This window comes from Anabrus simplex, chromosome 3 (genome assembly GCF_040414725.1).
Source record: "Anabrus simplex isolate iqAnaSimp1 chromosome 3, ASM4041472v1, whole genome shotgun sequence".
NCBI lineage: Eukaryota > Metazoa > Arthropoda > Insecta > Orthoptera > Tettigoniidae > Anabrus > Anabrus simplex.
This window is the reverse complement of record NC_090267.1, coordinates 311,755,427-311,774,592: the sequence shown is the minus strand read 5'-3', so window position 1 is coordinate 311,774,592 and position 19,166 is coordinate 311,755,427. Positions and strand designations below refer to the sequence as shown.

General features: G+C 39.2%; 1 protein-coding gene across 1 annotated transcript in view; it reads right to left on the bottom strand.

Annotated features, from left to right (window-relative positions):
* The window catches only part of LOC136867266 (probable cytochrome P450 301a1, mitochondrial), a 145,365-nt gene that overhangs the window by 67,597 nt on the left and 58,602 nt on the right, over positions 1 to 19,166 (bottom strand). The window contains exon 3 of the mRNA XM_067144410.2: positions 8,249 to 8,365. Within this exon, the coding sequence (XP_067000511.2) occupies positions 8,249 to 8,365 (117 nt within the window). The remainder of the gene's footprint in view (positions 1 to 8,248; positions 8,366 to 19,166) is intronic.

The following is a 19,166-nucleotide window of genomic DNA, read 5'->3' as shown; positions in this document are numbered from 1 at the left end:
TCATAAGAGCTGCTGCTAGACAGACAAAGTCGTAAGTCGTTCCACTATTGTTCATACTGTCATATTTTTTCACCACTGTTCATAAAAAATGTGCATGGGCTGTATCGAAGCAACAGCCGCAGGTCTTTTACGGGTATAATAGGTTACGGGGGTGTTAGAAGTAAGTGAATGTGCATACTTTAGATAGAGTATTTCATTAGGCTGTACCTTCCTCTTGTGATGTGGTGTCACACTATGTCCAATCTCCAGCTTTTCGATGACATCTTCTCGAGTGTTTTCAGGACCAGGACTATCTATCTCTAGAGCCCTGCATGGATATCCGCGAAATTACTTTCTTGGCGGATGCAAACTGTATGGCATTGCTGATAATTTTGCTGATAATTTCTAAATAATGAAGTTTATTAATTTTCACTCAGGTGTATTCTTAGTTTTGCTTGTGGTTAGGTGACCCATGACAGTGGTATGGGAGAATGGTGATATATAAAGAGCCTTTAGACCACCAAGCCGTAAATCTGACTTAAGCCTAACTGGCTCCGGACCGCAATTATTGGAAGGAAGAAACAAAGGTCAGTATGTCTGTAGTTGTCGCAAGAGAAAATCCCTCATAAACCTCTGCCTGTAGGGGTTCTGGTGCCAGGTGTCAGGCCTATTGTATTGTGTTAACAGATCTATCCGTTTCAATATCTTGTGTGAAATATATTGTAGTTAAATATTTACAATATCCGCGGATAACAATCGTCGATGCGGATAACATTCGTGGATGCGGATAACATTCGCAGATGCGAGTGCGGATACGGATAATATTTTGTACATCCGCGCATGGCTCTATCTATCTCCAGTCTAGAGGGGCGCAGTAGATGCACTCACTTATGGCTCATGTTACTCACCCTCTCGGTATCTTATGCTGTCTAGAGGTACTCAGACTCGAACATTTTAGGCTTATTCGATTCTGTTGGACTCATTATTTCTACTTTTGCGGCGCATTTTAATTTTCTTTTTATTAATATACTGAGATATTTTGAAAATGCCCACACAATTCCCAAATATTTCCCTTTTCACGCATCTAGCCATCTAACGAAACAAAGGACACCTCGTGGTACGTACTATCACGTTGCGGTACCGCACGCTCCGAGTTCCGATTTCACCACAAAATGGCGGATGTTCGGGTGTTCCCGTTTATGTCACCTGACTTTCAAAGCTATTTGGGTAGACTCTTTGGACCTTCCTCTTTTGAAGCCAGTTATTGTATTTTTGCTATCTTTTATAGTTTTGACATCATTGAAGGAAGTCGGGTATACACTTTCTTTGATACACATATACTTTACCGGGGGTCCTAGTACTAGAACGAAACAGTAAACGGATTCTTTGTCAAAAACTCCATCCTTCAAATTATCATTGGTTTATAATGCAGCATTGAAGGTAAGATTATTATTTCTTTACCAAGGATCTAGGCTATTAAATAGTGGAACATAGTCCTCGGAATCAACGGAAGTTGTACGGAGGGAATTAGAGGAATGATAGCCTACGGAGAGGAAGCCTTCAGAAAGGTAAATCAGCTGCAAAATATATCAACCTAACACTAACGAAAGGTTTCGCCATATGTTTCGTCTGGAGTGTGGTTCTACTGTATATGGATCGAAAACATGGGCTGTCCGAGAAACACAGACGGAAAGAAAGAAACTGTCTAGAAATCTTTGAAATGTGGCTGTGGAGAAGGACGATGACAATCACGTGGAACGATAGGATGAGCATCATCGAAGTACTGAGAAGAGTGAAGGAAGAACGAACCTACATCAAGGCAATAAGGAAAAATAAAGCAGTTTGGATTGAACACATTCTGTGGAAAGATTTTCTACAAAAAAAATGGTAGGAAAGAATTTAGGAAGAAGAGGAAGAGGAAGAGGAAGTGGAAGAAAAACATTTGGTATATTGACTGATTTGAAAATGGGAAGGAAGTACAAAGAGCTTACAAGACTTTCTAAGGACCGGACACGCTGGAAGGAAGAGTTCAGTTGAAACCTGTCCAAGGACAGATTCACAAGTGTTGATGACAATGATGATAATGAGGATTATGACGAAGGGATAGTAAAAAAAATAACCTATGCTCAAGATTAATGTGAAATACGGGTTACTAGAAGAACTTCATAGAGCCTAACATAACTCAAATGGGTTTTGCGCTAATTATTGATAGTTCTGCATGATATTGTCCATCTTTGAACTTTGATTGAGTTCTGAAAAGTGATAATTTGTTTCTGATGGTCTTCTTGAACCTACAATGTTCCTGCTCGTTGCTCCGTACAGCACATGGTGTAACTGAATTGCAACAATAAGTTAACAGTGATTTCACGCGAAAAGGACAAAGCTATCCTGAACACCTCTGATGATATTCCCGTAATTTCCCTGTTTTGGGCTGGTCTCCCAAAGTTATCAGTTACATTGCAGACAGGGCTGCTGGGAACTATGGAGGAATTTTGAGAAACTTTCCAGGTAGCAAGGCATAATAAATAAGAAATCAACAACTGTTAGATTGTCTCGACAATGCAACTGATTCTGAGCTTAGAAACACAGCCGAGACAAGCTTTGCGGTGTGAATTACAGTACACGCAACAATAGTGTCTGTACTGCATGTACGATAACCAGCCATGAGTTTTTATGCATGTGTGTGGTGCTGTGTCCACAAGTGCGACATATCCTCATGTCGCAAATTGACAATATTACTGATATTTTCTATGCTGTAAAATGCTGTAAAAACTAGAGTATGGTTCCAGTGTATGGGACCCTCACCAGGATTACCTGATTCAAGAACTGGAAAAAATCCAAAGAAAAGCAGCTCGATTTGTTCTGAGTGATTTCCGACAAAAGAGTAGCGTTACAAAAATGTTGCAAAGTTTGGGCTGGATAGAATTGAGAGAAAGAAGGAGAGCTGCTCGACTAAGTGCTATGTTCCGAGCTGTCAGCGGAGAGATGGCGTGGAATGACATTAGTAGACGAATAAGTTTGAGTGGTGTTTATAAAAGTAGGAAAGATCACAATATGAAGATAAAGTTGGAATTAAAGAGGACAAATTGGGGCAAATATTCATTTATAGGAAGGGGATTTAGGGATTGGAATAACTTACGTTCAAAAAATTTCCAGTTTCTTTGGAATCATTTAGGAAAAGGTTAGGAAAACAACAGATAGGGAATCTGCCACCTGGGCGACTGCCCTAAATGCAGATCAGTATTGATTTATTGATTGATGAATTTTATCGTGGCATTTTTAAAACGCATTTTAAATTTTCATGCCTATTTTATTAATTTTTTACCCTATTTTAGACACCTGAAACTTAATTTCCTTCATGCCTGAAATTACTAGGTCTAAACATGATATAGTTTATGCAATTTTGCCACTCTGGTGTATTTCTTAATTCTCGCTAAGGAGTAGCGTGACTTCGTGGAAAATATAGGATTCTGCTATTTATCATTCTAAACTGTATAAATACGTTAAATTATGATGATGATTGTTGCTTAAAGAGCTTAACATTTAGGTCATCGGCCCCTAACGAAAAAAGAGAAGAAATGAAATAATAGATTAACATTTAAAATTTACCCACTTTCTAACATACTAGGTCACTTTTTTTGGTCAAACCACCAGTAGGGCCCTACTTGTTCAGTAGTAAACTTGTCCGCAGGTCGCCGGCGTCAACTCGAAAGACCAGCACCAAACCTCTTCGGAAGCCACACACCATTTCAGTAAAATTGTCCAAGTAGTTAATCATTATTAGCGTGTAAGATAACCATAGTCAATAAAATAATTTTCGCCCAGTAACGAAAGAGTGTGTTCTGTGTAGTTTAGGCAAATTTTACATTGTGCAAAGTTCCTGCTGTGCAGAGATGTTTTATAGAACGTAATGAATGATCATGATTACCGAGTGTATTGGCTACGCGGTTTGTTAACGTGAGCTTGCATTCGGGAGATAGTGGGTTCGAACCCCGATATCGGGTGCCCTGAAGATGGTTTTTAGTGGTTTCCTATTTTCACATTAATTAAATGCTGGGGTTGTACCTTAATCAAGGCCACAGTCGCTTCCTTCCTAGTCCTGTCCTATCGTCACCAAAATAGCTATTTGTGTCGGTGCGAGTTAAAAAAATGTCGAATAACTGTTCTGCTTCAATTTCAGTGTCACTGTAGCTTTGGTGAATAGTCGCGTGTTGTGCAGTCTTCTGCAATAGCTTATAGGCGTTTAATGCAGAATACAAATGAATCGGTATCTTTTAAAATACCGTATGTCCATTTTTTGGAGAAGTGTGTTACGTGCTCAGATGTGTAGTTTGAAAGACATTCTTTCATGTGTCAAAAAATGCCGCATGTTCAGGGAATATGTATGGTTTGACGCGTTGGTTAAATACTGCAATGTCTGAGGATCTAATTGAAAACTCCTTGTGTCCGGGAAACTTCCACGAACTGAGAAGCAGTTCCATCACTTTTGCTGTCCGGCTTCATGGCTAAGTGGTTACCGAGCTGGCCTTTGGTCCAGAGGATTTCGGGTTCGATTCCTGGCTGGGTAGGAGATTTTAACCTTCATTGGGTATTTCCGATGGCTAGGGGGCTGGGCGTGTGTGCCGTCTTCATAATTAGAATTCGTCATAGATGCGAAGGTCGCCTTTAAGACGTCAACTCGAAAGACCTGTAGCAGGCCTCTTCGGAGGCCGCAAGCCATTATCATTATTAACACTCCTGTTACACATCGATGTACCCAGCTGTGCACATACGGAACGTTGTTGATGGCGAATGAATGATCAACTTCCAGTTAAATCATTCTCGTACTATTCCTACATTGCCGCAAGAACATATTTATGGATAGTTGGTCAACATAAACATGAAGAAAATTCAGCATCTCCAGAAAATCATACAGTATATTCTTGATGGTTATAAAACACTTTATGAAATATTATTTGTAGTGTGTGGCCTGAATTTTTTTCCTGTTTTTTACAATTTGCTTTACGTCGCACGGACACAGATAGGTCTTATGGCGACGATAAAATAGGAAAGGGCTAGGAGTTGAAAGGAAGTGGCCGTGACCTTAATTAAGGTACAAGCCCCAGCATTTGTCTGGTGTGAAAATGGGAAACCACAGAAAACCATCTTCAGGGCTGCCGACAGTGGGGTTCGAACCCACTATCACCTGGATGCAAACTCACAGCTGCGCGCTCCTAACCGCACGGCCAGTTCGCCTGGTTGTGTGGCCTACAAACACCGTGATAAATGATATGCCCTGTATGTCAACATTGACATGGCGTATGGCTTTTAGTGCCGGGAGTTAACGAGGACATGTGCGGCTCGCCAGATGCAGGCCATTTGATTTGACGTCCGTAGGCGACCTGCACGTCGTAATGAGGATGAAATGATGATGAAGACAACACATACACCCAGCCCCAGTGCCAGGGAAATTAACCAATGATGGTTAAAATTCCCGACCCTGCCGGGAATCGAACCCGGGACCCCTGTGACCAAAGGCCAGCACGCTAACCATTTAGCCATGGAGCCGGACTGTGGCTGCATGGTACAGCGCGTATTAGACCACCGTCTCTGTAACAAAGGATGACTGAATAAATGGTCCCTAATAGACAAACCATGCATTTCCGGACACACGTTCATTAGACCTTTTCTGTTCCGTCCCCTCTTCTCGATAATTCCTAGAGTTAACATGGTGGAAAAACACCCTGTATACAGATATTTACAACACATTAAATAAATAACAATGATTCTCCCAAAATAATTGCCAATAATTGGCTATTAAAAAAGCGCCATTTCCGCCTTAAGAAAGTTGTGGGAAATCGCAAGAAAGGTTCAATAAAAGGCACATGGAACGTACCCATGATCGGGTATGATAGAAATGTTAAGGAATTACATCTTTCTGGTCTAGATTGATCATGGCATTCGATAGTACGAAATAGGACGAAATACTGAATTCAAAGTGGAAATAGCACCATTAGAACAGACACTCCTCATGTGACCTCACAATTGAGATTTGAATTATAGAACTTCAGAACGACGTATAGTAGGCTGGTATATCTCAAAGCAGCTCAGCAGTGTAAGTTAATGTGTAGAAACAATGCTGTCATTTGACACGTGCTATTCAGTTTTCATGCATCCTGAAACAAAAAATGGTCATGTGGACATACTGTGTTTTCAGTGTTTTCAAAATGAGCGATTCAATTGCATTTTCCAAACCAGTGCTAAAATGGTAGGCTTCAGTGATACGTTCAATGGAGTGGTTAAAAAGAGACATACCAAATTCCAATTAATTCCAAAAATCACACAACTTATGGGGGAGAATTTTAGTAATAGGCCTACGATGGGTTGCTCTAAGGTAGGTGGCAAAATTATATATACTGTAGCCTACTATATTAATGTAACATTATTTTTAGTGCCAGTATGCCTGATTCATTGGCTGAATTGCTAGCGTAATGGATTCGGGCCACAGGGCTTTGAGCTCGATTCCTATCCGGACCGAGATTTCTTTTTTACATTTTATTTTACGTCGCACGGACACAGACAGGTCTTATAGCGACGATAGGATAGGAAAGGCCTAGGAGTGGGAAGGAAGCGGACGTGGCCTTAATTAAGGTACAGCCCCAGCATTTTCCTGGTGTGAAAATGGGAAACCACGGAAACCATCTTCAGGGCTGCCGACAGTGGGGTTCGAACCCACTATCTCCCGCGCCGAGAATTTTAGACGCAACTAGTTAATTCCTTTGGTTTCGGGATAGGGTGTTTGTATTCTTCTTGATACACATCTTCAGTTACAAACAACACTTCACACTATCAACCATAACAGAAATACGCAATAGTGAATACATCCCTTTACTCAGGGTTGACGTCAAGAAAGGCATCCAGCTAATTTCACATCTAGTACCAATGTGTAATAAATGGAAAAATGGAAAAAAAAAGGATGAAAAGAAGATTAGTAGTGTCCATTAAGTAAACGACTATGTTATTTGCATCGGTGATGAATTGTTGGTAATTTTTCTTTTTTACAAGTTGCTTTATGTCGCACCGACACAGATAGGTTTATGGCAATGAAATGAAATGGCGTATGGTTTTTAGTGCCGGGAGTGTCCGAGGACAAGTTCGACTCGCCAAATGCAGGTCTTTTGATTTGACACGCGTAGGCAACCTGCACGTCGTGATGAGGAGGAAATTATGATGAAAACGTCACATACACCCTGCCCCCGTGCCAGCGAAATTAACCAATTATGGTTAAAATTCTCAACCCTGCCGGGAATCGAACCCGGGACCCCTGTGTCCAAAGGCTAGCACGCTAACCATTTAGCCATGGAGCCGGACTTATGGCGATGATGGGATACGAAAGATCTAGGAGCGGGAAGGAAGCGGCCGTGGCTTTAAGTAAGGTACAGTCCCAGCATTTTCCCGGTATGAAAATGGGAAACCACGGAAAACCATCTTCAGGCCTGCCGACAGTGCGGTTCGAACCCACTATCTTCCGAATGCAAGTTAACAGCTGCGCGCCCCTAACCGCAATGCCAACTCGATCGGTTAAATGCAAAAATTATACTTGTAAAATATTCATTCCACATTGGATGATGTGATTAAAGGGACCCTTCTTTTAATACTTCAAACTTACACCACACTTCTACTTCTCCTTCGTATTCTTCTTTTTCCTGGCCTTTTAGCAATTTATTGGGTTAGCAAGGGGTATGGATTTGGCCCACTTTTACGATTGGATGCTCTTTCTGACGCCAATCCTATGGGAGATATACTCCCCATTGCGTGTTTCTGTGTAATATGTGTAAATGGAGAGAAGTGTATTAAATAGAATACAAACACCCAGTCCTCGACCCAGAGTATTTAACGATACGCAGTTGAAAACTTCGGCCTTGCTAGGAATCGAAACCGATACCGTATGAACCGAAAGCCAGTACATTGTCCATGCAGACAAGGACTGGACTAAAAAATTACCCCCGTACTAGTAACAGTTGAGTACATCACTACAGATACTACTTTCAAACATGTCATGCAAGAAGTTTAACAAACGTTCATGGAGCGAATGGCTATGATATTCTGCTCCTCCCCCCTCCCCAGTGAATAATCACTGCTCATTTACCCTCATCATCAGCATCAACAACAACAGCTACGAAAACAACGACAACAACAATAACAATAAAAGCAGCAAACACACATGCTATTATGTAAGTAGTGACTCCAGTCATACTCATGACAACGTACGGATTTCATTAGACTTTACCTTTCTATAAACGTATTGGTGACATCTTCTATGGGTTGGATGTACTTCTTGATCGTCTGTAATTGAAGGATTGGCTTCTGTACTTTCGTGCGGAATATTCGCCATGATTCTCCATGTCTGCGAACAAAACACAGATTAAAACGACCACTCTTCGAGCACAGAATGTAAATATTTACCAGAAAACATGAATCAAAGCATGCACATTTATAAATATCGTCTTTACTGGTAGCGAATTTAGGCCATACTACCATTAATTTGATTTTGATACAAAAATTAAACAATATAACTGATAATAATAATGATAATAGACTAATAATAATAATAATAATAATAATAATAATAATAATAATAATAATAATAATAATAATAATAATAATAATAATAATAGTCCGCCTCTGATTAGCTGCCACCCCCGGAGGTCCGGGTTCGATTCCCGGCTCTGCCACGAAATTTGACAAGTGGTACGAGGGCTGGAACGGGGTCCACTCAGCCTCGGGAGGTCAACTGAGTAGAGGCGGGTTCGATTCCCACCTCAGCCATCCTCGAAGTGGTTTTCCGTGGTTTCCCACTTCACCACCAGGCGAATGCCGGGATGGTACCTAACTTAAGGCCACGGCCGCTTCCTTCCCTCATTCTTGCCTATCCCTTCCAATCTTCCCATCCCCCTGCAAGGTCCCTGTTCACCATAGCAGGTGAGGCCGCCTGGGCGAGATACTGGTCATACTCCACAGTTGTATCCCCCGACCAAGAGTCTGAAGCTCCAGGACACTGCCCTTGAGGCGGTAGGGGTGGGATCCCTCGCTGAGTCCGAGGGAAAAGCCGAACCTGGAGGGTAAACAGTTAATAATAATAATAATAATAATAATAATAATAATAATAATAATAATAATAATAATAATAATAATCTCTAACGCTTCATAGAAAGGGCGAGCTGGAAAATATCCTAAAAGAAGATGAAACTTTTAGGGCCAAAACACACGGAAGAAGGGTACTGCCTCCAAACCCGGAAATCCACAGAAAAATGATCTAATATCGCGGCAGACCTCAGGAAAAGAAGGCTAAAATTTTATGGACATGTTAAGAGGCTTCAAGAAACCAGACTAACCCACCAAGTTCTTGAAAGAGTTGATAAACTGAAGAATTTTCCTTGGATACAACAAACAAAAGCGGACATGAAGAACGCACAAATTCAACCTGAAGAAATTTTGAACCGAAATATATATAGAAAGAAAATTGACAAGTGGGAAGTTACTCCAGAGAATGAAGTACCAAAAACAGCAGGTACCAAGTGGACGGAAGAAAGGAAGAGGATCTTTAGTCAACAGACGAAAGCATCCTGGATCCTCCGCAAACGAAATCATAAGTAAAGCTTCGTGTGTTCCGAAAGGGACCATTCACGCATAATAATAATAATAATAATAATAATAATAATAATAATAATAATAATAATAATAATAATAATAATAATAATAATAATAATAATTGTACCGGTTGGTACACCTATACGCCGCACATTTGAATTTTCCGCCTTAAAGTACTCCTCTACTGCTGAAACTCTGAACTTTAAAACTGAATTAATTCAACCGTTTATCTGAAGATGTCACTGTGTTAATTTCGAATTGTTTTTGTTTACTAATTATCAAGAAGTGTGGACATTCTCTCACAGATGTCTCTACCAAAAACTATGATCATGCACCCTGGTGCGAAGTGATGGAACTTTCCTTGAAGATATTTTATACTCATAAGTTTTCCTATAACTAAATTTCGTTCTTTCATTTGTAGGCTGGCAATATAAATCTTTTCTTTCCGCCAGTTTTAAAATTAGCCAATCGTAAATTTCTGTCATTAATTTTCAGCCAATGGCGTCTTTCTTTACCAATGTCGATGTGTAACTGTAAGCTACCCAATAAACGACTGTGGGTGTTGTAACCGTCCAGGCTTCTCCAGCCCTACTAATTTAGTGTACTATCATTTTACGCGATATCACTAGATATCAAGTTTATCCGCCATCGGGAATTATTCGTAATAACATATTTATTCTACGTCAAGCATTTGTAAATAAGGTTTTTGCAATCATATTATATAATTATAACATCATTTATTATTTAAATTATTATATTAGGTAGGATTGGAATTCATTATGTATTGTAAATATGGTCAATATGTTGAGACATAGTTGTTGTCATTTCATCTCATATTTGTGTATACGGAAAAGGTTATTCTTATAGCAGGGGAATTTAGCATGACTCACTTGGGTTAAACTCATGAGCCAAGGCAGTAAACAGCGACCCGCGCGCGAGGCTTGCTATGCGGAAAGCTACATCATCGCCACGCCTACTGGTCTTGTCAAGAAGAAAGAAGAGGGAGATGATAATGCGATTTACGAATCAGATGCTTCGTTATATAGAGATCTGAGATTAAGCTGTTACCAAGAGTGGGGAGAGCCCGGTGATATTATCTAACACGGAGTCTCGAGATACTCACTCACATCGCTACTTCTGCTGAGAACCTAACTACTATTAGAACTTCTACTGTGAACATCTACTTTGAACGACGTTATTGATTTTGAAACAGTGTGTGGTCTCTCCGAGACATAGTTACTTTTTTACAGTGTGTTGTCGCTTTAACACTTTACTCAGCTGCGGTCACGTTATCGGATCTGCGTGAGACGAAACAAGCTTATGGCTTATGTTATATTCAGTAAATCTTCTGGACGAAGAACTATGTTTAGTTCAAGTCCATGGAATTTGGTACAAGTCTGTACCGTATAAATAGTATAGTTCAGTTGATTTGAGATTTCTATTAACATGGAAAAATTCATATCTCTGAATTTTCTCCTCATACGATCAACGCTGATCAGTTTTTACAAGTATAGGGCCAATGTCTAATTTAAAGACTAGGCAATTAGGGAGTGCTAGTCCAGATAGCCCGTACCACATCAGAGAAGGAAGGATGTCCATGGAGTCAATTCTACGTCGAGAAGAAGAGAACGAGTAACCACGGAAGCCAGATGACTTCAACGGAAACTGCAATTGGTGAGCTTCAATTAGATAAAGCAAGCAATAGTAATTTGAGTAATGTAAATTCTAAATCCCTCTACGCTTTAAGGAACTTTTCCGATTCATCTCATTATTTTTGAATAATAAATTCATTTGTATTTTATATTGCGTTAATTTTCTTTCTTAAGCGATACTTAATGGTTAATTATTTAAAATCCTACCCCTGTGATTTAAGTATAAGTCTCTATGCTAGTAAATATAAATTTTGGTTTACAGTTTTGTTTAAAACTGTAACCCTGGCGCCCAAACATCACATACAGAAATGGGAAACCATGGGATGTTAATTGTTTCTATTTGCGTGGCAATTTGCGGGCAAGCCACATATAGTTTATTTGATATTCATGTGTCCCAAGGTAATAACTTTCGTCTCCTCAAGTGAGAAGCTTAGGGTCGAACAGTTTCATTGTGTCTTAATTATTCATGAAAGGTCTCGAATCTTCCATGAGGGTTTAAAAACTGCTGATTTTCATGGCTCGTCGCCACTTCAACAACATCTAGCGTATTGTATGGAAGTATAGCAGGGGGCGGGTTGCGCCTCTTCCTTCGAGCAGCAGCTCTTCAGCAAAGGTAGTGGCCTTTTAACATCTTTATTTCTTTCTTGATCAGCAGTTTAACCCCCGGGGAAGTTTCGAAACCTTTTCAAGGTATCGTACCTGTTTAAAAATGTAACTTAGTGCCGGCTTATGTAAACATTTTCTTATTACTATACTGTAAATCGGGGATAGAGAGTGCTTTACCCTCTCGAGCTCCCCTTCAATTTGGATTTGAGGTGACTACGTTTTCATAACCGATTTTCTTCTCTTCATTAATGTGTTAAATTATTTTTCTTATACGAGTCACCTCTATAGTATGGGAATACCCCTGTGTTGTAATAAGTTGATGACTATTGATAAATAAATCATGAATAAAAATATATAAATAAAATTACTCAAAAACTTAATGAAATTAATAAGCATAATTAACCGAAATGTCCGTAGTATGGGCGCCAGAGTTCACCAGAATGGATCCCTCGAATTTAGATAAGAGCATGGTAAACTTTATATCCCAGGGCGTGTACATAATGCTGCGTACTGGTACATCTGCTGCAGGCCTTACCTAACCTCCTGAAAACGACTAATTAGGTAGGAACTGCACCTAGGTTTATCAATAACACTGATTCTAAAATAGCTAACTATATTCTGAACAAATTCCGTGCATGAGCACCTCATCAACATACAACATTAGACATATAATACACACATAAAATATTGCTGGAAGACTCCATATTTACAACAACAACAACAATAATAATGAAAATCGTGGGAAAACGAAAGTGAGAACTAAGCTACCATTTGCAGATAGTCCGATGAACAATGTACATGTATGAAGATAAATACCCTTCACTGTCTCTATATCAATTCGACTTACCGATTCTCATAATCGGCAGTTATCACTTCACACAGATACTGTACCTTGTACTACTGTGTTCACATATTTTAACACTTGTAAAGATATATACACACGTCTGTCGATCCTCAACATATAAATTTATGGAAAGTCTGAGATAGCTTTCACCAACATATAATGCTAGGCCGCCACAAGTGCTGCAATACTTAATGCGCAAGCACTCTCCACAAACATAACACGACTACGCTCCACGAACGTTTGAAGTCCAGTCCATTGCTGCCGTGTCACTCCCGTACCGTGTATCAGCACCACTTCCTTCCCGTACAGTGCGTCAGTTGTAGTTGTAGTTGTAGTTATCTTCCTTCTCGTTCCTTTACAAACACCTCTACAATCACCCTTACAATGTCTCATACAATCTCCTATACAATCCTCTCTCGTTGCCGCCGTATGACCAACCTTTATAGACATCAACATCCCCCTCCTCTCAGATGAGACGTCTGGATTGGTGCTTGCCAGCCAATCATGAGTGATCTCAAATCAAGACCAAGCCCTGAACTACTTCTTCCTCCCAAGACAATAACAAAATCTGGGGAGTTTTCATGAATCACCAAACTTTCCCTGGTACAACAACAAGCTCATCTCATCAGGCTGGGATATATACATATGAGTAAATGGAATTTCCTGACACAAGTACATCACAACAGACACTGGGGTAGCCAGATGACTCATTCAAATTACCAGAGTTATTACAGCAATGTTTTCCCACTGGTGCAAAACAAATTACTCATACCTACATATGTGGATATCTTCCAGCTTACCAATATAAATGACAAAACATACAAATGAAATACTGATAATAATAATAATAATACTGATAATAATAATAATAATAATAATAATAAATCGAATACTGACAATAATATCTCTAACTTCTACATATAATTCGGGGGTGTGATATATGTACTATCACATAACGCCCCCTTGGTGAATCGATGATATCATATATTGTGATTCACCATAAAACAGAACTTCATACATAACCTTATAATGGCATAACTGAACACATAATTTACTGTAATAATGATATATACATTGCGTCTACTGCATTGTATTCGCACACACGAAATACAATTTGTCCAAACAATAATAATAATAATAATATGGCTATATACACACAACTCTGATTGTTTCACATACCATTGAACACAATCCCTTCTTACTACAGTACACTTAACTCAAAATTGATAATATATACCTCCAAGGTGCAGATCCTATCTCTATATCTACAAAGACCTTGTTGTCAGAGGTTAGAAACTGCTAAGCACACTTGCCTATACTACTGTCCACAGCATACGGACCCTGATACAATTGAAAAAACTTATGCATAGTTTTCTGATCGGCATCGATAGACGAGGAATGCGTACCGCAATAAAACTAACTACTTCTAGAATACACTCTATCTCACACACAAAGATTCGTACCATCCAGTCACACAAGAATCATACAAACTTTCATTCGGAACATAGAAATCCCAATTTCTGAAATGCGCGGGAATCTCACTACGTTTACACTTCCACAAAACCATAATTAATGCAAGCAAACAGATCACATACTTTTTCACACATTCCACATCGATATCACTCAGCACGTCATTCAAATCTTTCACACATCTCTCAGAATTAAATAAAACATTACACACACGCTTGGATAGACTTTCTTTCATCTCACGCACCCTTCCATTCTCACTTACGCTCACTCTATTACTGAAATTCTTACCATAATACACTTCGAAATTGCTGTCATTACTACTTAATGACCCAACAATCAAGTCATCTTCACCACCTTCCATATCAGCTTCTACTTGCACCACCTTCATGCCAACAACACTGCTACTTTCGACTCTCTTATCAGAAGTTTCATTAATCTCAAAGTCACCATTTTCACACATAATGGACCTAACTTTACTCTCCTCACGTACACTTAAATCAACAAAAACATCCTCATGATGTATACTCCGTAAACACTCTTCACTCACAAAACAACCTTCATCAACTTCACAAAAAATTTCACTTACAATTTCAGAAACTTCTGTAAGATTATCGATCGCAACATCGCTATTACCATCACCACTAGTACAAAGTAAGTCATCCGACACATCTTTCTTACCTTCATCACGCCCCCTATACACAAAATCTCCCTGATCACAAAACACATGGTCATACAATGATTCCTCTTTCACGTCTACCTCGTAACTTACCTGTTTCATCACGTGAATAGGAATTTCGGTATCGGACTGCCTATATGACCCAACTAAGAAGTCCGATTCCGGTTTAAATTATTTGACATGGACTGTTCACTATTATCATGTCTCTGCACTTGATCTGGAGGTCTTTGATCCGTACGCCCCCTACTTTCTGATTCCCCTTGATTAGGTCTTCTGCCATAATATTCCTGGTGATTAACTCCCTGATTAGAGTGTCTGTTTCCCCTTCCGGAATTACCACCCTGATTCCCTTGCCTAGAATGACTGAAATTCTGATTATTCCTATCTCCCCCTAGCTGATTACCTTGTCTCCCATTATCCCCGTAATTTCTACCTTCACTTTGCCTAGTCCTCCCCTGCCCTTCCAAAGCATCAAACCTCTCTAACAGCTGCTCTAATTCCTTAATCGTAACAATATTCTGCATACATGCAGCTAATCCGACCTTCTCAGGAAAATGCCTCAACATCTGGCGGACTGTATCTCTCTCCGATGCTAGACCTTCAATATTCTGGCTGATCAGAACATGCGCCAAGAAATACTCCGTCATAGATACACCTTCCTGAGGTTTATACTTGCCAAATAGCACGCGATCTCTTTCCCTTCCCTGAATCGCTTCACTCCAAAATTTAGAACTAAATTTCTCCCTAAATTCCTCCAAACTCGAAATACCCTGTCTGTAAACTTGAAACCAGGATCTCGCTTCACCAACAAATGCAATATCCAACATCTCATCAACCATACTCCAATCAATCAAACCATCGTCAAGATTCTTGGAAAACCGTTTCTCCACCGTTTTCAAGAATTCCATCGGATTAAACTGCCGACCATTAAACTTGGGTAATTCAGAGTCCTTCGTACAAGATACGTACCTATTACATATACTGCTTCCTACTTGGATTTGACTGATCTCCTGCCTTAATTTTACATGACATGCTTTAATTCCTTCTTCAACTACCATTCTGGCATTTCCTTCTACTGACTTGAGGTCATCTTTTACCGACTTAAGGTCTTTCTCCAATTTCTCATCCTTCTCATCTATACGCTTCGCTAAAATGTTCTGATTGGATTTAATTCGATCTATTTCTTCGACTTTATCTTCCACTATTTTTATTCTCTTATCACATTCCTTGCTGTTTTCAATAAATTCTTTCCTAACTACATTAAATCGGCATTCAATTTTCTCAGTCAATTCCAAGCTTTGAGCTTCTACCTTATTACTGACTTCCTGAATTTCCCTGCTTTGATGGTCAAACTTCTGGTTCAATTCATCTATTCTACCATTCACAGCACTACTTAAACTATCAATTTTACTAGACAATTCAACACTCACTAAATTTAACTCCTTACTTTGATTCTCAATCTTACTGGACAATTCCGTACTAACTGAATTTAATTCACTATTAATACTGTATATTTCATTACTTAAAAAACTCAATTCACTCTTCAACTCTCTACTCTGACCATCAATCTTACTGGACAATTCAACACTCACTGAATTTAACTCCTTACTTTGACTATCAATCTTACTGGACACTTCATCACTCTTACTATTTAATTCAACACTTTGATTATCAATCTTATTGTTAACAACATTTAATTCATCCTTGAACTCTTTATTTTGGATAAGAATCAACTGTAGCAAACTACGAATGGAGGCCTCCTCTAAATCCCCTACATTCTGAGTTTGAGACGGGTTACTCGGTTCCTCACCTATCGTTACCGATTGATCTTTCCTACTATCAGCCATTTCGCTATTCTCACTTAAATTAGATAAACTCGATGTGGTGGAATTCTTTTGACTTCTCTTATCCTGATTCATAGTACCAGCAACTTTCAAAACCTCTCTACTTCTCAACTTTATAATACTGGACTCGCTACAACATTTCTTCATACTCCAAAATACACATGAAACATATAAAACACTTCACTGACATAGTTTGCAGAATTCCAACCACACCTGACAAGTGCACCTACGCTTATAAGCTTAACAGATGTACCAATCATTCAGCCACACGTTGGGAAGCCAATTGTAATAAGTTGATGACTATTGATAAATAAATCATGAATAAAAATATATAAATAAAATTACTCAAAAACTTAATGAAATTAATAAGCATAATTAACCGAAATGTCCGTAGTATGGGCGCCAGAGTTCACCAGAATGGATCCCTCGAATTTAGATAAGAGCATGGTAAACTTTATATCCCAGGGCGTGTACATAATGCTGCGTACTGGTACATCTGCTGCAGGCCTTACCTAACCTCCTGAAAACGACTAATTAGGTAGGAACTGCACCTAGGTTTATCAATAACACTGATTCTAAAATAGCTAACTATATTCTGAACAAATTCCGTGCATGAGCACCTCATCAACATACAACATTAGACATATAATACACACATAAAATATTGCTGGAAGACTCCATATTTACAACAACAACAACAATAATAATGAAAATCGTGGGAAAACGAAAGTGAGAACTAAGCTACCATTTGCAGATAGTCCGATGAACAATGTACATGTATGAAGATAAATACCCTTCACTGTCTCTATATCAATTCGACTTACCGATTCTCATAATCGGCAGTTATCACTTCACACAGATACTGTACCTTGTACTACTGTGTTCACATATTTTAACACTTGTAAAGATATATACACACGTCTGTCGATCCTCAACATATAAATTTATGGAAAGTCTGAGATAGCTTTCACCAACATATAATGCTAGGCCGCCACAAGTGCTGCAATACTTAATGCGCAAGCACTCTCCACAAACATAACACGACTACGCTCCACGAACGTTTGAAGTCCAGTCCATTGCTGCCGTGTCACTCCCGTACCGTGTATCAGCACCACTTCCTTCCCGTACAGTGCGTCAGTTGTAGTTGTAGTTGTAGTTATCTTCCTTCTCGTTCCTTTACAAACACCTCTACAATCACCCTTACAATGTCTCATACAATCTCCTATACAATCCTCTCTCGTTGCCGCCGTATGACCAACCTTTATAGACATCAACATCCCCCTCCTCTCAGATGAGACGTCTGGATTGGTGCTTGCCAGCCAATCATGAGTGATCTCAAATCAAGACCAAGCCCTGAACTACTTCTTCCTCCCAAGACAATAACAAAATCTGGGGAGTTTTCATGAATCACCAAACTTTCCCTGGTACAACAACAAGCTCATCTCATCAGGCTGGGATATATACATATGAGTAAATGGAATTTCCTGACACAAGTACATCACAACAGACACTGGGGTAGCCAGATGACTCATTCAAATTACCAGAGTTATTACAGCAATGTTTTCCCACTGGTGCAAAACAAATTACTCATACCTACATATGTGGATATCTTCCAGCTTACCAATATAAATGACAAAACATACAAATGAAATACTGATAATAATAATAATAATACTGATAATAATAATAATAATAATAAATCGAATACTGACAATAATATCTCTAACTTCTACATATAATTCGGGGGTGTGATATATGTACTATCACAGTGTATCGGCTTAATGCCCTTTAGGTTTTAACAAGTTTCATGTAGGAGTGCAAGTACTCGCCTCCAGACATGTTATTATTTTGGGCCATTTTATTAACCTGTTCCTTTTCATAAAGGCCCTTGTAGGTTGGGTACGAGATACCCCTGTTTCAAATTGTAAAATTGGGTCATAGAAGGCCAGAGTGTTGTAAATTTTTGATGTTGAGAATTTGAGAGCCTGATAGCTCTTTCCTTAAAATTTTGTACTTACAAGGTGTGCCTCTTGGAGGCTAGGTATGTTGTTGGTGGGAGCAAGTGCTCCGTGAACTTGGGGTTTTCTGCCCCTGAATCTTTGTACCTTCTTGTAACTGGAAGCCGTGAGCTCAGGAAATGCTAAACGAGGGGCTGGAAGCCCGGATTACTAAATTTTGGATGTACTGACCTTGTAAAAACTTTGTCATGGTATCTGATATGTTATTGCAATCGCACCTAGTGAAAGATTGTTAATGTTTTGGTATTGTTAATTGTTAAATCTTGCTATGTTCGAAAATATAACCTTTACTGAAATTTTAATTCATCTTTCGGACTTGTAGTTAGACCCATTCCAGCCCGCACCTTCTTTCACCTCTGCTGGTCCACGAGTAACCCCGTAACAATAATAATAATAATAATTAGTAAAATATCAATTCTAAAGTAAACCCTAGTAAATTATAATCCA